General features: G+C 37.8%; 1 protein-coding gene across 1 annotated transcript; it reads right to left on the reverse strand.

Annotated features, from left to right (window-relative positions):
* CANT1 (calcium activated nucleotidase 1) lies at positions 1 to 24,481 on the reverse strand. The gene is made up of 4 exons (XM_003768650.4): positions 24,292 to 24,481; positions 9,415 to 10,070; positions 6,545 to 6,748; positions 1 to 4,273 (listed from the first exon to the last, which is right to left on the reverse strand). Exons 2-4 carry the CDS (start codon positions 10,046 to 10,048, stop codon positions 3,903 to 3,905), a joined length of 1,209 nt encoding a protein of 402 aa, XP_003768698.1. The 5' UTR covers positions 10,049 to 10,070; positions 24,292 to 24,481; the 3' UTR covers positions 1 to 3,902.
* Positions 24,482 to 24,972: the final 491 nt, after the last annotated feature.

A 24,972-nucleotide genomic window follows, 5' to 3' on the forward strand; every position in this document is an offset into this window, starting at 1 on the left:
AATAACAAGAATAATAACTTTTAAAGAATAATAATAATTTTAAACATTAGCTGGCAAATCCTTTTATGAAAATAGTATGTGGGAGATTTTGTATTATACTCTGCACTAACAGAGCTTAATTGATTTTAGGAAGAAAAATATGTATTCAAGAATTTGGTAAAAAAAAAAAAAATGCAGCTTATGCAATTTGGAGGTTACATATTTCACACAGTTACTTGTATTGAAAAAATACCAGAGAATGGTTGGATAAATTTTCCAAGTTGTTATGAGGGTAATCAATTTGACACTCCCCCCAAAATTGTATGTTCAAATTATTTCCTCTTTAAAATAAAAACTTGTAGAGTACAAGGACTGTTTCATTTATGTCTCTTTGTCATCAGTACTTAGCATAGTGCCCAGAACATGGCAGACAGTTAGTAAATGTTTACTGATTTAATGATTATTGAAATTGTTGATGATATCAGGAGAGAAAAAAAGGCACTTCTATATTACTGTGAAGGATGATTTTTTTTTTCTTATCCAAAGTATTTGGAAGATATTTTGAAACAAATTCATTTTGTAACAATAATTCCCTCTTGATATTTGCATAGTTAGGAGATATTTCTTGAAAAGCTGAGTACTTAAAAACAATTATTGCAATGTCCTAAAATTCATTATCTCATTCAGAATAATAAAATAATTGCATTGAAGGGTTAAAAATAAGGATAATATATAAAAGAATATTTCTATATCTTTTGCAACTAAAAATACTTGCCATGAAAATGAAATGGAAGAAAGCAAAGATCTTATTAATCATTCAACTGGTTTACAGAAGTAATTCTCATTTTATTTAAAAAACCTAGATATTTCTGACTACAATTGCATAAGGAACCTATTTGCCATGGATAAATATCATATTTGGTCTCATTCCATTTGAATAAGAACAGTTAATAGACTTGTCTTATCATAGTGCCCTTAAGGAGGCAGGTAGGTAGTTCAGTGAATAGCAAGCTCTAGGCCTGGAGTCTGGAAGACTCGATTTCAAATGTGGTCTTAAACACTTACTAGCTGTGTGACTCTGGAAAAAGAAATTAACCTTTGTTTGCCAGAATACATTAGAGAAAGAAATGGCAAACTCTGGTGTCATGAAATTACAGATGTCATCGAACAAGAAATACCCTAAAACAAGGATTTGATTCTGAAAATCTTCTGTTTTAATTACAGGTGAATAAAGAACTCTCTGATTTATTAAACAAAGTAATACAAATTTTACTATCCTTTGTAACATCTTTTTTGCATGAAATGAGGTTTTCTGCTGAAGGTGAAACTAATAAATAGCAATGTCATCAATGAAAGGACATTTTGAGAAACTTTATATTGAAAAACAAGCCCACTCATCACCTTAATATTACTCTTGTGATTATTTTCATAAATTATAAATATGAAAATTATAAATTACTTGCCAATGAAATCTATGCATGTTATTTTATTATGTATTTAAGATTTGTTATAAAATTATAATAAATCCTTAATTTTATTTGAATAAAATACAAGCCAAGAAACTTATTTGCATAGATTGTTTTATGAAGTATTGGGGAGGACAATATTTTTAGGAAAAAATATTTCTACATAAAATTTGGGAAAGATTGCTTTAGGTTCAACTCTCACTACTGTTGTTTGCAGTAGATGTTATTTATGACTAAAACAACCTAGATATTATGTCCTTAGCCTGCCAATTTTGAATTGAAAGATGCTTTAGAAAGAAAAAAATTCTAAGCTAGATAATCAAAAGGACAAGCAACAGTATGCATTACCCACTGTCAATTCTTCTAGAAAAATGACCTTTCAATCAATTGTCACACAGAGCAAAAAACAAAATAGAATTCACATTTCCCTCTGAAACTTTATTATTACACATAGATCCAGCAGGCAAGGAACACAATCATTGTGTTTACAGTAGTAAAGATAGAGGGAAGGAAAAAATGGCAGAATGATTTAAAGATATTGGAAAATCACTGACCATATATAAATGGTGAATCCATTAACGCCAAGGCTGGGAATTGAAAGTTATTCTCACTGTCTTCAAAACACCTTAAAAGGTCCTCCTCATATCTGACTTCAAACCTAGCATAAAATATTCCAAACTAATGATTCTCTTAAATTTTCCATGTCCTCCTGAGACTGCTTTGCTTTTTAATTGTTCAGTCCATATATGGCTGACATTCACCAAAGGAGAAAAAGGAAAGAGGAAGGCAAAGTCCCTAGCCTGGGACATAATCTGTTTACCAATTGGACATGAATTAGTGTCTATAAGTTCTAGGTAAACAAGGACTATTCAATAATTTAAATTTCTTCTCCCTCTCTCTCCCGCATTCCCTTTGTTTACAGCACAGAGAAACAGAGACCTTCAGAACAAAAAAGAAAGATCAGAATTAGATTTCCTTAAAGAAACTGTATCAAAGTTTCAAGCTGAGAAAAAGCTGTCACTGATTAAAGGAAGATCCTCTCATTTTGCTCACCCATCCTTAATACCTATCAACTGGACAGTTTTTCTTATAGGGAAAAAAAAAATAAGAAAATGAGGTAGCTTTTTTAAGGGAGGAACACTGCACACTGAGAGAAACTTCCCTTCTTAATCTTGTTCCCAGGTATTCTAGTTCTCTTGCCTGTACCAAGGAAGTGTTGAGAGAAGATATCAGAAAGCAGGCAGCTTGAGGATCAAGGTAAGATAACAGAAGGGTTAGAAGATGATGAATGCCCCACTAAAAATATTTCAGGTAAATTTGGAGCCTGGGCCTCAACTCCAAACACTAAGTTCCTTGGAATAAAGAAGTCCAGAGAACTTAAGTTTATTCATGCCAGAAACCATCATTCCACTTAAAAGGCAAGAAAGTGAAAAATCAAGGCCTCTATAAAAGCTTATGGTGATATGAATGTTTCCATTTTGTTTCTGAAAAAGTTTAAAGTTAAAGTTTCTTTTTCCATTAATTTCCTATCTGCTGGCCCAGGGCTCAGGACCATATTAAAAGTTACTTTACTAACTATAACTATCTAATCACAACATTCTTTCACTGTGTGCATATTTTATTTTAGTCTTGACCCAGAACAGACTGTCCCAATGGCCCCTTACTGTCTGATGAGTGAATGACTTAAGTGTAGGGCTTCCTATTATGTGATTAAATTTGATGATTCAATTTTATGGGATGAGGAATATTGTTTTTTCTTAAAATAAGTTAGACTTAAAAGTGCCATGCTGTTATACTGTATTTTGCCCCCAATAAGTAAAATGAGGCCAGTTGCCACTGAGATAAAGATTATTTTATACAAAACTTGGGAAAAGGAAAGAGTTGGTTTTTCTCAGGGCACTTATTAGCTCCTGGTACCTTAATATTGGTGTGTTCACAGACTCAGAATCCCTAATCAAAGCCATCCTTCCCCCCAATCTCCACTGGCTAACAAATGTTTTTCTCAAAAAAAAAAAAAAAAAAAAAAAAAAAAAAAGGAGGGAGGAATTAGGTGCTGGAACTGCTCACAAGTCCTGTCGCAGGAAGTGAACTGGGTAGCACAGACAGAATCTAAGATAATGACTGTCTTTCACTACCAGGTACCAATGTGAACACATCATGGCACAATCCCCACTAACAGAAGCCATCAATTAGTTACTGAATGATGAGTCCCATTCAGTAACTACAGAGAAACCCTAGAACTGATATTTCCTTAATTAATCTGTCCTGGATTTTGATCTTCCTCCTCTGGCAATCACTCATCAGGGCACACATCTTTCATTGCAGCAAAAAAGAAATAAATCATAAAAATAAAATCTAAAGTCCTCTCATTTGTATAAAACCAAAGTAATGACCCAGCTTACGCAGCCCAGCCACTTAACTATGCTCTGTGAAAATGTCTTTTTTCTTTCTTTTGTTTTAAATAAATTCTATTCCTTCATATTTTACATTCCCAATCCTGGTCTCCGGGAGAAGGAAGTGTCCATCTAGAGTGAAGGCCATGATGTAAGTAGCAATTTTGCCATTATCCTCTTCTGATTTCAGAGCCACAATGATTTGGTCATCTGTGTTAGGAATGAATTTGAAGGAAGAGAAGCCATGCGTTGGGGTTACTTCCCCAATATGGCTCACAGAGATGTCTCCAAAATCTTGAGCAGATCGAAGGAGAAGGTTGGTACCCCTGTGCTCATCTTCCTTCTCATTATAACGTTCATGGCTGGCCCGACGAGGCAAGAAAAACCATCGCTGTAGTGTGTCACTCCAACAAGCTGACTCATGAATTAGATAGCCTGGGGACATACACAAAGACATAAGGAGTTAACAAAATCTATGAAAGAGGTGAATGGATTCTGGTCCCTACCTACATAACCTAGCAACTGATTGCTGTCACCCTACATCTCCCCTTCCTTACAATCAGAGGCACTTGCGCTCCAATTAGTTGCAATTCTCTGAATGCAGAGTGTTGGACACAAGTATAGCTCTTTTCACAGGCTCACAGACCATGTTGATGCTGTACTAATCACTCTTCCATAAAACCCCAGATTTATTATTCACTTTCTCTTTAGAATTTTATATTTTTCAGAAAGATTTTGTGGCTTTGTTCTTAATTACCTAGGGCAATAAAGAATAGGGAAAAGAGGATCATTTAAATGTTAAAGTCTTATTATTTTAATCATTAGTTTGAATTATCTCCCCTCCTTCCCCAAATCAGCTAACCCCATAATCTTCAATTTTCACTTTATTCTTTTCCACGTATATGTTAATGGAGGGATGGAGAAGCAATGAAAGAGTTAAGGAGAGGGAAGCAGGGCTAGCAGAGATTCTAATTTGTGAGGTGGGGGAGGAGGATGCTGGGACTGTTGCCCTAGAGGAGGCTTGATAACAGAAGAGGATGAGTCTAGGAAGAAGTTCATTAACAAGGATCACAGCCCTCATTTTTACAGACAGAAGAACAAGGTCAAGTAATTTGCCCAAAGAAGCAAAAGGAATCAATAACAGCTGATCAAAACTCAATGTATCCTAAATCTTGTCCCAGAGACTTCCAAGTTATAATGAATGAATGAGGCCTTTATCAAATGTTTACTGTGTATAAAGCCCTATTCTACACAGTGGGGATACAAATAGAAAAGAGAAGCCCTGCCTCAAGGAGTTCATATTCTAACAGGAGAGACAATGTATAGGGAAGTTCTCAGCCACAGTTCAGATGGAAAGGTCTCATGGTCCTTAAAACAAAGAGACAAAGTTCATGTGATGCTTCTTCTTTAACATCATTTCTTGTGATAACATCCTCTCAGTTCTGATGTCAAAGTGTTTGACAATGGTTGGAAGTATTGCTATTCTGACAGCTCTGGGGTTTAGGGTCCTGGGCTGCTTCCAACAGCGTCTAAGGGGAGATGGCGGTTATAGTGCTCTGACCTGCCTGTATTCAACGCCTCAAAAAAGTCAGCTTCTGCTGGCTGGCTTACTCTTGCTTTGCAGGGCAGTCAGTGTCCGAAAGGGGATAACAGCTGCAAGGGCTATGTTGGAAGCAAGACCAAATGTCTGGGGAAAAGGTTTCCACCCCTAGGGCTCCTGTACTTATTTAAGCATTGGTGGCAGTCGGCTAGTAGCTGTTGCTAATGGCAACCTAAGGATGATGAGCCCTTTCTTTATAATGACGGCTGTGGAGTTTGTAAGTCCAGTGGTCTAGGGGACATTGCCATGCCCAAGGCTCTTAGGTCGAGAGTTCTAGGCTGCTTCCATAGGGTCTGAAGGAGAAGGTGCTCAAAGTGGTGGTTGTGGTTTGACTTGCCCATCCACCGTGCTTCCTGTCCCTCGGGGTGCTTTGCTGCTTCATCTAGGCTCCTTAGCTTTCTCTGTAGGTAGTGGCCAGCCCCTTACCCACAGGAGCTACCTTCCCAGATAGTTAGCTGTGAGGACTGGGCCAGAAACAGAATTAGAGGTGTTGGGATATGCCAGCTTTAGGGTTCCTGCATTTAATCTCCCTATTAGTGGCAGTCAACCAGCACTATTTCTAGTGGTAATAAGGAAGGTAGGTGTTTTCTTCACAATGATTTTCCCCTTCAGTGAAGGCTATGGTAGCTGGACTGGGAACAGGTCTGGTAGACTTGGGGAACACTGTTATTCCCAGGACTAGAGGCAGTCCTGAGCTGTCTCCACCATGAGGAAAAAAAGGCTTTAGGAATTGTCTTAAATTTCTTCCAATGTCTATTGAAAACCAGGTATGTTTCAGAAGGAAGTTTCTGAGTTCAGATTATTATCTGTTAGTTTACACAGGAGTACAGTAGACTTAAAAGGAAGTCAGTTTCATAGAATGGATAGGGAAATAGAATGAAAGGATCTGGAAATGAGAAAAAATGATAACATGGGGAAATGGATTTTCAAACATTCCTCAACAGTTCTCATGGGCATATAACAGGACAATAGTCTTAGATAGTATGTACTTAAATGCTTCCATTTTAAGGCAAGGAGATCAAATTACTACTGTGGATAGGATTATAGAAAGAAAATTCTTTTTGAACTTCTGGCTATTAAATCCAATCCCATCCATAATATTTTACCTGGGGGGCGAATCCCAGCTGCATCTCTCAAAGCGTTGTAGTTAGACACCCAGTTTTCATGATATACATTGCCTTTGTAGCCAATCACCTTTACCCACTCAGGGTTTTCATTCATCACTTCACCAGTAGTAGTGGTCCATTCCTTGCCCAGGCCTCCAACATACAGATGCTCATCTTTCACAGCTAGCCATTCAGCTTTAAAACCTAGAGATAAGTGACACTCAGAGTTATTGTATCTCCGCTGAGATTATAATTATAATATAATAATATAAATATTATATTTATAATAATAATAGGAAGATTAGGAAAGAGAAGTTAGAAATTGAACAATCCTTTCTTGTTCTTGCATATACTCAGTACCTTTCTTCCCTTCTTGATGGCCCTAATATGTGACTATTAGATGGCCAGAATTACCTTCTGAAATGGTCTACTACAATCTCTTCTTGGAAGATCAATCTTTCTCCCCCTCCCGCCACTGACATATGTATACATGTAGAAACTAAATAACATAATTATATATGTGATGTATACAACATATACATATATATACATGCAAAAAACCCTATATGAAAAGATATACATATTTATATACATATACACATGCATTCTTAAGTGCCTGAATTCAAGGTTTTGGCTGCTAAGTGGCACAGTGAATACAGTGAGCTGGAATCAGGAAGACTTGAGTTCCAATTGTGCCTCAGACACAACTGTGTGACCCTAGGCAAATCATTTGATTTCTCTTAGCTTCAGTTTCCTCATCTGTAAAATAGGGATAATAATAGCACCTACCTCACAAGCTTGTTCTATGGATCAAAAAAGAGATAACAAATAAAGTACTTTGTAAATCTTAAATTGCTATATAAATGTTAGCCATAAGATGATGTTGGGGCAGCTAGGTGGCTCAGTGCATTGAGTACCCTGTCTGGCATCAGAAGACTCATTTTCCCTACTTCAAATCTGGCCTAAGACACTTACTAGCTGTGTGACTCCAAGAGAGTCACTTTACACTGTTTGCCTCAGTTTCCTCATTTGAAAAATAAGCCAGAGGAAGAAATGGCAAACTATTCTAGTATCTTTGCTAAGAAAACTCCAGCGGCAGCTAGGTGGCATAGTGGATAAAACAGCCCTGAAGTCAGGAGGACCTGAGTTCAAATCTGGCCTCAGACACGTAAAACTTCCTAGCTGTGTGACCCTGGGCAAGTCACTTAACCCCAATTGCCTCAGTGGGGGGGAAAAAAAAAGAAAACTTCAAAGCCAGTCATGAAGAGGCAGACATAACTCAAAAATGACCAAACAATAGCAATAACGATGTTGTTATCATGTTCTATTAAAAAACATCACTATTAGTCATTGTGGTACCTACCAGTTATTAGAAGAAAATCTTCATGACTTGGCAAACTTAACTTATCTCAATCTCAAACAAAGCTAGATGATTATTTAATCTTGTGGATTTTCTTTATATAACTGGCTATGCAAGGAGATGGACCACAATTCAAATCTTGAGTCTGACTTCTGACAATTTCTGTACTGTCTGACCTAGTCAGGAAAATAGACATCGGCTATACTAGTCACACTGAATATCTGTTCTGAACCTTGGGTAAACAAAGTAGAGATTTTATGTCCTAGATGGAGTATCCAGTGGCCCTGCTCACCACAAACTTAAAAAAAAATCTATTATAATATCCATTTAAATCTGGAAAGGCTGCTATTGAATTTAAGAGACACAGAATGGACAGAGTATCAAGCCAAGCTGAGTCTGCAGATATCAAATTCTGTGTTTTTATAACCCTCTGCTAAAGCTTTCCTTCCTATTCTATGTTTAAAAACCTGTCTCTATTGTCTAGTTCTTTTTTTCCTATTATGAGCTAGATTGCTTCATTCCAGTATTTGTCTAGTCTTCTGAAAGGAATCTTTTTTTTAGGGAAGACATATGTATAGGGAAACATTTGGCCATAGAGTTGTCACTTACTTCACATAAATTCAGTTTTAATTAGATGATATTAGAGGATCATACAGTGAGAGTAGAAGCAACCTTAAGGATCATCTAGTCCAAATTCCTTTACTTTTCAGAGAAAGAAAATGAGACCGGTGGTAGTTTAAGTGATTTGTTCAATATCACACTGAAACTAAGAATCAAAGAAGATTTGAATCCACACCCTTTGATTCCAGAGGTAGAGCTGTTTCCACTATACCATGATGTCTCCCTATAACAGAATCTAAAGTTTAATATTATATTTATACACACACACACACACACACACACACACACACGGCATAAAAAGGGAATGAAACAAGTCTATTTTGCCACATGTCTAAGAACATTAAAGTCCTAACATGAAAACCAATTAAAAAAAAATTTAAATTATTTTGAGGCAATAATACCAAAGACATAATTTCTTTTAAGAAATCTAAATAGGAGACTGGAAATAAAGACCCATTTATTCAGAAAAGAAACCTAATACTAGAAAGATTTAAATGACATTAGCCCTGAACATTTTTCTTGTATAATTCTTTAATCTTGAGGCGTTAGGATACTATTTATTCTGGCTTTGTTACTTTGTTTTGTTGTGGTGTTTGGGTTTTTTTTTTTTTTTGGTAAGGTACTTGGGGTTAAGTGACTTGCCCATGGTCACACATCTAGTAAGTGTTAAGTGTCTGAGACACTTTAGGAGTTCAGGAACAGAACTGACTTCAGGGCCAGTGCTCTATCCACTGCACCATCTATCTGCCCCAACTTTGTTACTTTGGATAAAAGTGGCAAAAATAGGCTCTTAAGCATTTCCCAACTTGGTTTATATTATAGATGGGAAAAAAACTCCTCATCCACCATCACTAGTTACCCCTAGGAAATAAAATCTGTTCCAATTTACCTTTTCCCACTGTACCATCTCCATCTGACAGGATCACCCAAGGCACTGTCTTAGTGCCTTCAATCTGGTAGACCACCCCAGTTCTATCATCCACTGAGTAGAGCTTCCCATTGAAAACAATGAGCTCTGAGAGTTCCATGCCCCTTCCTTTTTCAGCCAAGTGGGATTCCAGGATGCCATCCTCTTTATCCCACTCCACAGTCACTCTGTCTCCACTCTCTGACAAGGTCAAGTAGCCCTTTTTCAGGTAACTGAACCAGGTATTTTCCTTTTTGGCCCTGGATTCAGTGTCCAAGTCAGCGATAACTGCAATTCGGTATCGAACTCCATTGGGAGTCTTCTGGGATGGTGACAGAGGATAGGTATCATTGTAGCGGTCACTAAAAAACTGATTAAGCCTCCGGTTGTGAACATTGGGTTGGATTGGTCTTCCCGTGGATGAACGGTGGAAGCACAGCAGCAAAAGTACAATACCAAAGCACAGTGAAGATACTACAATTGCCTTCCAGCGAAGTCGAAAGCGGGGGTCAGCAGCTTTGGTCATGGACGCAAGGACGGGAAGTCCACCCACAGTTATCCGAAGGGAGTGCATAGAATCATTCCATTCCAAGTGGTCATAGGGTTGGACGGGCATCAGACTGAAAGTCAGCAGGGACCTACATTTCCAGAAAGGAAGAGAGATGTGAGTAACCTTGAAAATACTGTCAACTTTCAATTATTTCTAATTAGATTCTTCCCATTATAATTTCCAACTGAAATCTTGTTGTTAATGTTTATGACTCTCCTTACTACATTATGACTTTCCTTAATTAAATCCTGTGAAGATATTAACATGTTCCCTATTTGCTATTGTCTAACAAGAGAAACTCTTTCAAAGAAAAAAAGTTACTTTCCCTTGTCCTAGACAAGAGAGCAGATAGCTTAAAGAGATCTATTCTTAAGCAGGTATTTTTGCACTATCAGTACAGTGTGAGCAATGGGGCACAAGAAAGATGAGCAGTCTATAAGACTGCCCATCTCAAGTCTTCACTATGGTTTCACATGAATAGCCATACCTATATACGGCCAAAAAACACACTGAAAAATCAGTTATGGCTTCTGTGTCATCTACCATATTGCTCTCTTGTAATGCTGCATAATATTGAGAATGTTTATAATTTTTAAAGGGCTATTGGGTTCTCAGTTATCATCATTATTATAATTGTTACTAAAAACAAGGGACAACTAAATTTAGATGATCTTATATTGTGTAGAGCACCAGAAAGTCTCTGCACAAGTTTTACCTTTTGGCACAGACAAGGTCTGAGCAATAAAATCAACACCCAACATTGAGCTTTGTGTGATAAAAAATATAGGTCTTCGGCTAAAATGACTGCCTGAAGGGAGGCAGAAAGCTCATCTCACACATCTCTTCTCCAATGAAAAACTGTATAGGAGAAGATGGAATAATAATCAAGAAATCTAATGAACAAGGACAGCAAATGACTTTCTCCATTCCAGAAGTGCATAAAAAGTCGGCCAAAAGAAGCAAACTTAGCAATCAGTACCTGTGATAGCCTCACAATGGACCAGAGACTGGCCAGATACTTCTAGCTGTGGGTGGTAAGGCTCTATATATATATCTAGAAGCAGCAAGAGTGGAAGGTTCCCACACTACAATATCCCAGGGCAGTCATGATGAGGACCTTGGAAGCAACAAGGAGTGACAGTGTTCAGACTAAGGTACCCCAGGTTCTTGGATTTAAGATCCATAGTACTCTGTTCTGAGAGGTCTTAGAAGGTTCTGAAGATCCAGCATTCTGAATCTCAAAGATCTGAGGCTGGGGATGAAGTGTTAACCCAAAGAGGTAAGATCACTGTGGGAACTTAAGGTCAAGGCCAAGCAAAGTCAACTGTCATGCCCAAATGTGATGCAAGAGGAAGAGTCTGGCTTTAACATAAGGACTCAGTTTAAGAACTCAGACTGGAGAGATGCATAAAGCAAAGAAGATACTGAAAATTATAAAGAATTATTGTAGATATCAAAACATTCCAAATTCTAAGCTAGAAATAAAGTAAGCCTGTTAAAACTGTAAAGTTAAGATTCAAAGGAAAAAAATGCATTGTCTACAAAGAGCATATGAATACCTAGAAGAAATGAAACAAGAAATAAATGAAATAAAGTTCTGGAGAAAAGAATTTATAGGAGAATAAAATAACTTAGAAAATAGCAAGCCTTATCTAAGTAAGAGACTCCCTGAAAATCAGAATAGACTAAAGAGAAATCAATGATTCTATGAGACAGCAAGAAATATTGCAACAAAGACCCTCCAAAAAAAGAAAGAAAGAAAAGAAGCAAATAAACAACTGACCTGGAAAACAACTCTAGAAGAAATAATTTATGAATCAATGGACACCCTCAAAACCATGATTTAAAAATAAAAATGGCCTGCATGTTGTATTTTAAGAAATCATTTGAAAGACTAAATTATTTGAAAGAAACTTGAAAACAAAAGGTCCTAGCAATGATAACCAAAATTCAGAGTTTGTAGTCAAAGAAAAAAAAAATATTGCAAGCAGCCAGAAAGATTTTAAATACCAAAAGAACTATAGTAACACAAGACCTGGAAAGAAAATCTTGGAATACAATATTCCAAAAGGCAAAAGATATAGATTTACAAACAATAATAACCTGCTCCATAAAAATATTTCCTCACAGGTGGGGAAAAAAAAGGACCTTTAATGAACAGAGGGGCTTCAACCATTTCTGATGAAAAGACCAAAACTGAGTAGGAACTGTGAAATGCAAAATACGAGCTCAAAAGAAATCTAAAAAAGGTACATTTATTTGAACAATTAGGTGTATTATGATAAAGCACTAACATTCTAATAATGGAGAAGAAACAAGGGCCCCTTCAAAATGTTAAATCTTCAAAGAGTATTAAGGGAGTTAACTGAGAAAATAGAAGGTCAAGGATAGACTGTGTGTTTGAAAAGACATGGAGAGGTTTAAAAGAAGGAATACATTAATAAAGAAAGAAAGAAGGAATGAAACTTGCTATTTCTCTTACCTGAATGATTCATGAAAAGAGTATATAGAGATGGAGTAAGGGGTCAGGGAAGGGGCAACTGGGAGCCTCATTCTTATCTAAATCAGACAAAGGAAGGTTGAACACACTCATATATGCACACCCACAAAGTTAAGTGTAAAAATACACTAAATTCAACAGGAAAACTGGTGAGGATAGGAAAATAATTCTGCAGAGAAAATAGTCACACTAAAAATAAAAGTCCTGACCTTAAAGAGAAAATGAAAAGAATAAAAAGATCTGGAAACTAATAAAGGTATCTACAAATTTGTGTCACATTGAAAGTGATGAAATATTTCCCCATAAGACATGATAAAAAACCTGAAAGTATTAAATGATGTAAAGGAAAAGAATAGGAGAACAATTTATACGATGGCAGCAACATTATAAAGAAAAATATCACTGAAAGACCTGACCAAAGCAAAGACTTAATAGTATTTCCCCAACTACATATAAAGAGTTTTCAACATTCATTTTTGTAAGATTTTGAATTCCAAATTTTTCCCTTCCTTCCTTTAGGTTCCCTTTTCCAAAGACATCAAGCAAACTGACACAGACTAACATTTCCATATTAGTAATACTGCAAAAGAAGAATCAAAACAAAAAGGGGAAAACCACAAGAAAGAACAACAAAAAAAGGTGAAAATAGTATGCTTTGATCTGCTTTCAGTCTCTATACTTCCTTCTCTGGATGCAGATGGCATTTTCCATTCAATTGTCTTGGATCACTACATTGCTGAGAAAAACTAAGTCTATCATAGCTGATGATCACACAATTTTGCTGTTACAGTATATAATGTTTTCTTGGTTCTGCTCACTTTATTCTGCATCAGTTCATGTTATGTCTTTGCAGGCTTTTCTGAAATCAGCTTGTTCATCATTTCTTATAGAACAATATTATTCCATTACATTCAAACACCACAACTTATTCAGCAATTTCCTAACTAATGAGCATCCACTCATTTTCCAGTTCTTTGCCATTACAAAAAGAGCTGCTACAAATATTTTTGCACATGTGGGTCCTTTTCTCTTTTTTGTGATTTCTTTGGAATATAGAACCAGTAGTGGCCCTGCTACACCAAAAGGTATACACAATTTTATTTCCTCCTGTTTTAATGAGGAGTGAGTATGTGGTGTGGAAGAGAGTAAAACAGTGATGCTTGGTGAAAAAAAGAATAAAAAGGCAGAAGGATGAAATATGTTAAACATCTGAAAATATTTTTTAAAGTGAATAAAGAGCAAAAGATAGTTCAGAAGGAAGCAAAGTTAAGCAAGGTACTTTTGAAAGTAACATGTTGAATTTAATATACTTTTTTTAAAAAAAGCAAGCAGTATAGAAAAGAGATTTATACTTTCATGCACAATACTTTTTTATGAACTCTACTTTCTACAAATGCTTTTTTGTATTTTAAACATTTTTAAAAGGGTGTAAAAGAGAACAGAAAGCAGATGAGAAAGAAGCAAAAATAAGTTGGGTAGTTTTGAAAGTAGCCTGTGAATTTAGTATATACTTTAAAAAAAAAAAAAAAACAAGCAGTATGGAAAAGAGATTTATAGTTTCATCTACAATTTCTTTATGATTTCTACTTTATATAAATGTTTTTATATCTATTAAATTCAAAATAAAAACAATTAAATTTAGAAAAAAGAAATGCAATAATTGGATTAAGAATTGGATATTTTCAACATATTTACAGTCTCTCCCATCCCCTCACCCCCCATTTTTGAAACACACAGAATAGAGAACTTTTATGGCCAAAGAGGTACTAGGCTACTAGAGTATGGGCTAACAACCATAAGGGAAAGGAAGAGGCATGTTAGCAATTTCCAGGGAAGAGAGCTGGTCCCAAGCATTTTTCTGCTATTAGTTGTAGAGAGTAGAGATTTATCAATCCCTCAAAATCCCTCTTTCCTTCCCTAAATAATAGTCTTTTAATTCTTATATCCCTAAGAAAGTTTATTTTTGTAAATAGTTTTTCCTCTTTCCTCCTTTGCTTTTACCCTCCCACATTTACTGTTTTCATTGGATTTTATGGCAAAAACAAAGTTCTAATTGGAAAGCATCTATAGACGCGTAGATTGGGAACTCTTGCCTAACTGATTCTCTAACCCATTTTCCCCAGTGGCTGATCCCAATTTTTTTTCTTGCACCTCACACAAAACCCTCTTTTCTCAGCCTCTGAGTTAAGGATTTCAACTCCTGCTTTAAAAAGAAAACTGAAGTCATGGGAAAGAGCTCCTTTTATCTTCTCTCATTTCTCGCCTTCAACCATGATTATTTCCTACTTTATTAGTCCCTGATGATGAGGCAGCCCTTCTTACTCTGACCAACCCCTCTATATATCTACTTGATGCCATTTCCCCATTATCATTTCCTTGCTCTTTTTTAAATCTTTAATCTCTCTCAATTCATTCCTTCCTTGCCTCTGGTCTACAAAACAAGACCAATTTTCCTCCATTAAAAAAACAAACAAACAACCTCTCCCCCCAAAAAAGCCAAAACAAAATCATAAAGAGTACCCTCATTCTTATCATTCCTGCTAGCTTTGTTGCTCTATATCTTGCTTCCCTTTTTCAGTCAAAATCTTTGATTCTATGCTCAGTACCTCCATTTTCTCTCTTCTTAAATTTCTACCCAATCTTATCACTCAACTGAAATTGCCACTTCTAAAGTTCTAGATAATCTTTTAATTGACAAATCTTACTTAAATTCTTAATCCTTATTCCTCTTGAATGTCTTTGTAGCCTCTGACATTGATAACCACTCTTTCCTCCTGGACATATTTTGGGTTTTTGTGACCACAGACTTCCCAACCTTTTTTCTTTTACTTTTCTGATGCTCCTTCCTAGTCTGAATCATCATTTTTATCATGTCCACTAAGCGGAAGCATACCCAAGTCTGGTGGAGATTTTTTTTCTATCTCTACCCTCTCACTTGCCAAACTCATCAATTCCCATAGTTTAACTGCCGTCTCTATTAATAAACTACTCCCACAGTCTATCTAGCCTTACATTAATCTGAAGTCTACCCATATTAGTTGTTTTGAACTGGATGTCCTTTAATCATCTCAAAGTATCTAAAAGAGAACTAATTATTTTTCTCTCCAAGACCCCAACCCTCTTCACCCCTATATAGTCTGTCATGTTATATTCCCTGTTATCTTCTTGGACAATAATAACTATAATAGCTAGCATTTTCATAGCTCCTATAAAGTTTGCAAAATGCTTTACAAATATTATCTCATTTTATCTTTACAACAATACTAGGAGGTAGGTTCCTAACCTGCAGATCAGGAAAATTAAGCAGATAGTAGTATCAAGCAACTTGCCCAGAGTCACAATGATTACAAGTTTCTGAAGCTAAATTTGAATTCAGGCCTTTTTGATTCCAGATCCAGAACTCTAGCACTAACAAAGAACTAAAATTTTCAGTTTCCTTTTTTATAAAACAAAGAGACTGTACTAGAAGGCTCTAAATCTTTTTTCTAAATCTAAACTCTTTAAATGAATAGGGCACAAATAATGCAAAAGGTACAAATCTCTGTGACTGTTGTCAAACTTGCCAATCAACAGTTTCTTGCAGTTTTAAGGAGTGGATTTTTAATGTGATAATGGCTATAATCACTCTCCCATACTTTAGCAAAAAGATGAACTCAAAGTTACCAAACTTTGGGCAGTGCAGTCATCCAGGTATTCCAACTGAGGGATTCCCAAGTATTCAGAAATAATCTCCTTCACTTTTATGTCTAAGGTTTGTCACTAAGATCTGCCTGGGTGGGGAACCCATTTAAAAAACAAAATTGCACATAAGCTACATACAGATAAGATGTTTGAACTGCCTCTCCCAGTTTTATAGACTTGATTGCTAAGTTTTTCAGTAATGCTGTGTTAAGAACATTTACACATACATTTTACCCTAAAACTATTTCCAGTCATACCATGCAAAACCTAAACAATTTCCTTTCTAGGAAAAACCAATGTGTCCTAAGAAAATATTTTCTTTTAATAGATAATGATATAATAGATAATAGATAATGAAAAAATAATTTTCATCTATTTATAACTCCCTCAAAAAGCTTCCAATGTTCTATCTCTGTAGGTACAACCTATAAAGTTACTTACATATACAGCTTATGCACTTTTGTGGCTAAAAATGCTAGATCAAGTGAGATTGCTCATGATTTGGTCAGGAAAGAACTTTAATACTCTTTTATGAACAACAATGAAATCCCTGGAGGCCAGGAATAGTTACGGAAGGAAAGGGATTCATCTAGAATTGGCCAACTTTGCCCACTTCTTTTATATCTCTAAATCACATATTTGTGTAGGCACTCATCACAAGAAATGTTTGCCAATATAACTGGTCATCCTGATGTTTGTTCTCCTTTTATCTAAAAGTTCGACACTGAACAAGACATTATCAAGGTAGGACAGAATAAAATCATGGAAAAACATGAGCTGTCAAATGCACCTGCCCAGGTAGGTCTAAAAGAGACCTTTCATTCGCTAAGAAACCTAAAGAACGAAAGTTCCACTGACATTCTCTTTTTATGTACAAGCCTAAATACTAGGTAACAACAGACATGGCAATAATAACTACAAGCAATACAAACCATCAGAGTTGTTCTGTAGCCTAATTCTCTCTCCACCACTTCATCAGGGAGCTGTATAATAAGCTCTCTACCACTTGTACATCTGTTGGTTTCAGATAAACCAGTATTCCTCTGTAAAAATGGCCTAAAAAGCAACATATGATTAACAGTCAGCTTATAAAAACAGCTATTCTGAATAAATGTGCAGGTCCAGTCATATCGCATCAGCTTTAAGATACTCAAAGCAGGTTCCTGTATCATGGGGCACAGCGACGAGCTAGGAAAGAGCTTGTATTCCTTCTCATGCACAATGCCAGCGACTACAAAAAGATACTACAGCCCATCTTTCCCTCACCTGAAGTCCCTTCTAAAAGAAGTATGGGACAAAAAAGACACTCAGAAGGCTCTCACCTTCATGGAGCCAGAAGGCCATCATCCAACTCTAATAGTATGGCAGGTTAAGGATACTGTTCCACTTGACAAATCTCCCACAGCTAGAGTTCTACAGTGTTAGGTGACAAGCCCAAAAGAAACTAACCTAGAAAAACTCCTCCCCTTTCAGGATGTAGGTAGTACTTATAAAAGGCATACATCACTGAGATAACAAGCATTAATACCCTCAATTTCCTGCTTCCTCAAAAATATTGACATAGATTATCTTTCCATTTCTATGCAGCCAGGATCTCCTAGAAGCACTGCTTCCGTCTTAAAGGACACACTACTCCTTTCCTTCATGGCCCTACTATACATACTGAGACGTGTGAAACACTTAGGAGAGCCCAAGTTTACAGAACAGGTCAGCTAACCTTTTTATTCAGGTATACTTCCCTGTTGGATGGTAATAGCAAATTGTGTTGACTTTTTGAAGTTCTTAAGAATGGTGAGGACAAGTGCCAAGAGTCTCAAACCAAACAATTCTGCAAAAGTACTCTTGACCATCAATCACTTCTGCTTTGGATTCTGGCAGGTTACTGCATTTAGAAATTCAAATCCAGATTTGCACTGGGAATGATATGGGAGAATGAAGCTTAAGAAATAAGAATTAAATTAATTTTTGTCTCTAAATATGTCAAAATGCTAGCCAAATGAGTAGAATTTTGGGTAGCAAGATAAGGGATGATGATTTAGTCTTTTAGCTTAGCTAATTTAAAAACTGATAATAAGGCCATTAATGTATTGGCAAGGTGTTAACAACCAATGATCTCCATAAAAGAAGGAAAAGGACCCACATACGCAAAAAATGTTTGTAAGCAGTCCTTTTTGTAGTGGCAAAGAACTGGAAATTGAATAGATGCCCATCAGTTGGGAAATGGCTAATGGTATATGAATATAATGGAATATTATTGTTCTATAAGAAATGATGAGCAGGCTGATTTCAGAAAAGCCTGGAAAGACTTACATGAAGTGATGCTAAGTGAGCAGAACCAAGAGAACATTATACACAGTAACAAAATTATATGATGATCAATTGTGATGGACTTGACTTTTTTCAACAATGAGGTAATTCAAGGCAATTCCAGTAGATTTGTGATGGAAAGTGCTATTTGCATCCAGAGAAATAGATTGCGGATCAAAGCATAGTATTTTCACTTTTTTGATGAATATGGAAATACATTTAGAACAAATGCATATTTTAATCTATCTGATGATTGCTTGCTATCTTGGGGAGGAAGGGAGGAGAGGGACAAAAATTTGGAACACAAGGTTTTGCAAAGAGGAATGTTGAAAACTATCTTTGCATGTATTTAGAAAAATAAAATACAATGAAAAAGAAAAGAAAAAATAGGAAAAAATCAGTGATGTATTTATAGATATGTGAACACTTCTTTCTGGGTGAAAGAAAATTTCTATTGGCTGATGACAGATCTCTTCTGATGATTTTTAAAGAAAGATTGGAATTTAAGAATACCTGAAGGACCATGGGCAACTAGGTGCTGCAGTGAATAGAGTACTGAGTTTGGAAGACTCATTTTTATGAGTTTAAATCAGGCCCTGGGCAAGTCATCTAGCTCTGTTTGCCTCAGTTCCTCATCTGTAAAGTGAGCTGGAGAAGGAAATGGCACTTCATTATCTTTGTTTTAAAAAAATCCCAATTAAGGTCATGAAGAATTGGACAGAGCTGAACAACAAATGAAGGAAAGAGCAAACAAATTTTTATTGATGCACTTGGTTCTTCTGGTATTAAAACTTCTCTTTCCATTCCCATCAGTCAAAATCTAGCAGAGGATATATTCAATCAGGAGACATTTTATCCAACATTTCAATGCACTATAAGGAATAGAGACACTTCAGATAGATAGATACAGAATACAAAGAAGCTGCTTTAAGAACTAAGACCTTTGGCAATAGAAAAGAGCAAATTAAGGACTACCTCTGGCAATTGAGAGTCAAGATGCAGAAAGGAACAGATTGTGGAGGCTCAGATGGGCTACCTGCCTAGCCGAGATATTTCATGCAAGGGGGGCGGGGGGAGCTCTGTGAAGATTTCATAGGAAAAAAAAGAATTTATTGATTATAATACAGGCTCCTCTAAGGAGATTTAAGGTACCACCAAGTTCTTTGAGTTTTAAGGATTTGCTAGTAAGTCTAGTAAATAATCATGTTATTTAATTACCTAGTTTTAATTGGACACACGTTCTGTATACTTTTTTTTTTTTTTTTTTGTCAGTCAGTCATGTCTGATTCTTCATAACCCCATGGACTAAACTGTCCATGGAGTTTTCTTGACAAAGATACTGAAATGATTTGCCATTTTCTTCTCTAGTGGATTAAGGCAAACAAGTTAAATGACTTATGATGGGTCACATAGGTAGGAAGTATTTGAAGTTCCATCTAAACTAAGATCTTCCTCACTACAGGCCGAGAGATCTTCTATCCACTGAAGGCATCTAGCTGCCCCTATGCATTTCTACCATTATACTTTATGCCCACTCTTTTCATTGAAGCTGTATGATTTAGAAAATATATTCCATCTAGTTTTGTTTTGGGGGGTGGTGAGGAAGGGAAAGCAGAGAAAAGTGGAATGTTTTGTAATTACTCTTTTTATTATGCCATTTGGTAAACATCTTTGATAAGAAGTATCTATTGGTTGACTGTTAATGGGCAACACAGTGATAGGGGTTCATAAGCTATAGTTCTAGGAGTAAGTATCCACAGGGTATCTACCCCTAGAATGAGAAAGAAGCAGCTGTCCTATATGTACTGAACTTACAAAAATTAAGTTGAGGAAGTTACAACAAAGGAAGTACTACAACTCATTTTTGAGGCTTTTTTTTGGGGGGGGGGAGAGACAGGCCAATTGCTCAGAAAGGACAGAAAAAAATAACACATATTTCCAATATTTTGGAAACTTTTATCTATATAACCTGCCAATCTAGGGACAAAGTGGCAGCTTTCCAACAATGGTTGACAGCTTCAAAATTAACAGTTATCTATATTATAAATAATAAATTACAGGGTTGTGGTATGGTCAAAGTCTGTAATATACTCCTCCTTACTCTTAAAAGACTTTTTTTGCAATTTTATAAGTTAAAAGTATCCCACAAAGAAAACTGCCACATTTCACCTAATGAAATTGTTTTAAACACAGAAATTGAAAATGGGAAAATAAGAACTTCTCACTCCAAACAAAGTAATCACTTCCACAGTAGAAATCAGATGGGAGTCAACCAAGGTATGAGCCAAACTTATTTTTGTTTCTTTCCCTTTTAGAGTCATAGTATCATTTCTGACTGCTTATAGTACTTTTTCTTTGATCTGAAGAAACTGCTGATATATTTGAGATTTCTATTTCTATTTCTGATACTAAGAAAATCGAGTAGTTTCTCTTTATTATTTCTTGAAATAGGATGTCTAGGCAAGTCTTAGTCATGGCATTTAGCTAGTCCAATGATTTTTAAATTATTTCCTCCTCTAATTTCCAAGTTAGTTGTTTTTGTTATGAGAGACCTTAAAATTTCCCTCTTTTTTTTTCAGCCTTTTTACTTCATGAAGTCATTGGCTTTGTTTGTTGCTTGAGTAAGGTTTTATACCTCTTGAGGTAAGCTATTAATTCCTTTCCCAATTCTTTCTTCGGTTTTATTTTTTTCATTTTTTTCTTCAAGTTCTCTTATTCCATTTATAAACATTTTAAACACTTAAAAATTCTTGCTTTATCTCTCTCAGGAATTTCAGTTGAGTTTGTACCTAAGCTGTTTTTCTCTGATGCATTGTTTATTGATGTTTTGGAGTCATTCTCTTCTTTTGTGTTTGTATCTTGAGTGTCTGTGACACCATAATATCCCCTTGTTGTTGCTCCTTCTTCCAGCCTACTTTCTGACTTTGGACTTGAGAGCCAGACTCTGCCATACTTCTAGAGGGTAGTTCTAAGCTGATTCTGTTGCTGCTTTTTTAGGGTACTGAGTTTTAAACTTAGAAAAATTTAGGAGATATGAAAAATCTGAAAAAAAAAACTCATCTAATATAATCCTCTCATTTAAAATATGGGGAAATCAGGACCCAAAGAGCTTAAGTCACTGGACCTCTTTTAAGTTAGCAGATGACCTAGTTCTCTAAAAACAAAAACAAAACCAAAACAAAAAACCCCAAACTCAAGCTCTTTATACTCATAGTTCAGGATTCCTGACTACAACACAGATATCTGAGGATTATTTTGTATTCTTACCTACATCACTGACTTATTTCAGGGTTAAGAGTCAATCTTAATCTTCTTAGGTTGTGGTTATCTTGGTTTTTGAAAGGGAAGAGAATATTAACATTAACATTTATACACTGCCTGTGGTACTGGCAAAGTACTTGGAGATTCAAATGAAAGGAAAATCTAAAATAAAAATACAGGTTGCAGGAAAATAACAATTTTAATAATAATAACATTTATTATTAAATACGTATTCTTATTAGCATTTATTATTATTAAAAGCTAACATTTCAGAGTTTGTAAAGTGCTTTTCAAATATCTCATATTAATCTAACAATAAACCTGACAAGTACTTCAATTTGCAGATGAGGAAATTGTCAGACAGGATAAATGCCTTGTCCATGGAAACACAATAAATGTGTGTAATATTCTCTCTAAAATGTAATGTTCTCTGTTGAGGTTTTCTTGGCGTCTCTGGGAGCAGCCTTCATTTCAGTTCAGTAATCACCACACGAGTAGCCAGGAGTTAAAGTCCAAATCCTTCATTGTCTACTTCAAAGTCTTGTCTCCTGCACTTGGGGCTCGGTTAGTTTTTCTGGAGGCCTATCTCTCTCCTTGGTTCTGAGAGTTTGAGCTCCCGCCTGCCTTCTCTGGCTTCTGAATCTCCCTGACTCCCTGACAGAAGGTTTATGCTTCAGCCTCCAGCCACCACAAAGGTGGAAGATGGAATGAATCTGTCTCAGCCTCTGAGAGCTTCTAGTGCACCTGCCTTTTTTGGCCCTGAGAGCTTCTTGCTTATATGTTTCACACTGAGTATACACCAATCATTACATCACTAGGAAACCATTATTTGTTGCAGGATTAAATCAAGGCTAAACTAGATTTAACCACTGTCTCCTCAATTTCACTTGGTACCTTGTATCAAGGCTAAACTAGATTTAACCACTGTCTCCTCAATTTCACTTGGTACCTTGTATCAAGGCTAAACTAGATTTAACCACTGTCTCCTCAATTTCACTTGGTACCTTGTTTCAGGTTCTAGCCCACAGCATCTCCTTGTAGGATTAAATCAATCATACTGAACCATGCGAAATTAGATAACTATTGTCTCTATCAATGCCACTGACTTAGCACTTTGTAAGAATCCTTTGTATCTAGTTCAGAGTTCTGGCCCATAACAAATGTGAAAAAGAAACACTGAAAATACCGTCTATGGTTAATGGCACCATTTTTCTACAGGGTTTTGTTACTCTTCATTATTGTTCCCCATTACTACCATCCTGTAACAACATAATGATACTGGTCAATATGAAAAGAAGGAATCACAAAAGGACAAGTCCAAATTTTGAAGGGTAGTTGATACTTTGAATCTGCAAAGCAGTTCCATACTCTGACTATACGGCTGAAATGTGTCTGGGTTAAGAAATTTGGGGAAGGAAAGACAGACAAATGGTTTCAACTCATCAGCTTTTCCCTTCAGATGGAAGCCATCTGAGTTAAGAATAATGTGGTGAATAAGAATAATACACAAAGCGGGGAGAAGATGGCCTATGATGTTGAATTTGTTTTTCTCACAGCGAGGCCCTCAGAACACAGTGGTAGCTTTCTGGAACTCCTTCTCCCGAATGCTCTCTACAGATGGCCTGTGGTGGGCGCGTGGGGTAGGAGGTCCTGCTAAGGCCGGACACGATGGGGAGCGGAATGATGCGGCTCCTTCCGCGTGCCTCTCAGCAGGGAGCCTAAGGCAGGGACAGGAGGCTCATTCACGCGGACGGCCGCTTCCTTGTTCCCTCGGGAGAGCCAAGGTGAGCAGGTTCTTAGGGCCACTGTTCAGCTGAAGATGTGGCTGCAGCCCGGCTCGGGATGATCTCTTTGGGCAAAACTTGGGGAGTTCTGGTGGCGGAGGGGGAAGGGCTGCCCCTTAGGAGAGTGAAAGCCTGATTCAGGTACGCAAGCCCCTTTATCCATGTGTGCCCCCCGGCGCCCTCCCTGCGCTTCAGCCTCACCCTCCGCGCTGACTACCCGTGGGCGGGCGGACAGGAGGAGGGGTCATTTGCTTTGAGGGCCGAGGGTACAAGCACTCCGAGTTTCCCACAGTAACTCGGAAGGTAACAGGTTTGGGTCTCTGACGTGTCCAGCAGGAAGAGAACAAAGGTGGGTTCTGAAAAGCTGCTGGGGAAGCCAACTCGGCGGCGCCGTCTGAGGAAGAGTGTCAGCGGGAGGCTGAGAGGGAGACAAGGCGGCCGCGGGAAGGGAAAGCGGCTCTAGGTGAGTTCGGCGCAAAGTAAGTTAGTGGCTGGGAGGAGGCAGACCTCGGGCGAGAGGGAGGGGGATGGGGAGCCAGAGCAGATGCAGGGGGAGTGAGGAGCGAGGCGCGCCGCAGGGGCGGAGGTCCCAGCCCGCGCTAGGGAGGGCTCGCGGCCCGGGACGGACGCGGAAGGGGACCGGGGAGCGCCGCCCGAGGAGATGGACGCTAGGAGGGAAAGACGGGGCTGGGGGGTGGGCAGCGCCCCGAGCGGGCTGGGCCGGAGGAGGAGCCAGCGGGCAGCCTGGCGGCGTCGGCCGCACCACCGCCACTCACCCTTCTCGGTGCCGGCTCGGGCGGGGCAGCCTGAGCGGAGAGCGCGGCCGGGTCGCTGGGCCGGCAGCGGCAACCGGAGAAACCTCGATCTGATCCAGTAAAGGCAAGAGGACGCGGCCCGGCAGTCCGCACTTCCGCCCCGCGCATGCCTCGCCTCCTCTCCCAAGGAAACTACAACTCCCGAAAGGCTCTGCTCCGAGACTCCATTGGGGGGAAGGGAGCATTTCTGGGAACTGTAGTTCTTTGGCTATTACAGCGCTAGAAGGGAGAAAAAGGTGTAAGCAGGCTGGGGGATTGATTAAGGTTATTGGAGCAGGAAGAGAACCGTGAAATCATTGAGCTCTACCTGCTGCTTGACTTGTACTTGAGGTTGGGGGGATGAGATGTTGATTAGGACAGTCCTGTTCAATTTTCTCCCCCTTATCCCACCTCCAAAGGCCAACCATTAATATATGGTGTTGCCTGGAGGCGCGAAGCTTTCTTCGCAAAAATGATGGCATTGGAGGCCACTTAGCCCTGGCAGGCCGGTCTAGGAACAGACTTTTGGTTCTTGGGCCAAGGGAGATGGAATGTGATCTCCTCTCAACAGAAGAGAAGGTCAGCTAGGTGTTAGGGCTTGAAAAGAAATAGGGTTCCTCCCCTCTGGAGTCGGAGGGGATTTCTCTCTTTCCCCTCCTCCTC

Source organism: Sarcophilus harrisii, chromosome 4, assembly GCF_902635505.1.
Source record: "Sarcophilus harrisii chromosome 4, mSarHar1.11, whole genome shotgun sequence".
In the NCBI taxonomy this organism is placed as follows: Eukaryota; Metazoa; Chordata; class Mammalia; order Dasyuromorphia; family Dasyuridae; genus Sarcophilus; species Sarcophilus harrisii.

What these genes read in the sequence shown, in the direction of transcription:
- CANT1 (XM_003768650.4), bottom strand. Translation starts at nt 10,048, where the DNA reads ATGCCCGTCCAACCCTATGACCACTTGGAATGGAATGATTCTATGCAC. An exon ending in AGATGGTACAGTGGGAAAAG is followed by an intron (nt 6,749 to 9,414) that starts GTAAATTGGAAC and finishes ACTTATCTCTAG; the next exon opens with GTTTTAAAGCTGAATGGCTA. An exon ending in AGCTGGGATTCGCCCCCCAG is followed by an intron (nt 4,274 to 6,544) that starts GTAAAATATTAT and finishes GTATGTCCCCAG; the next exon opens with GCTATCTAATTCATGAGTCA.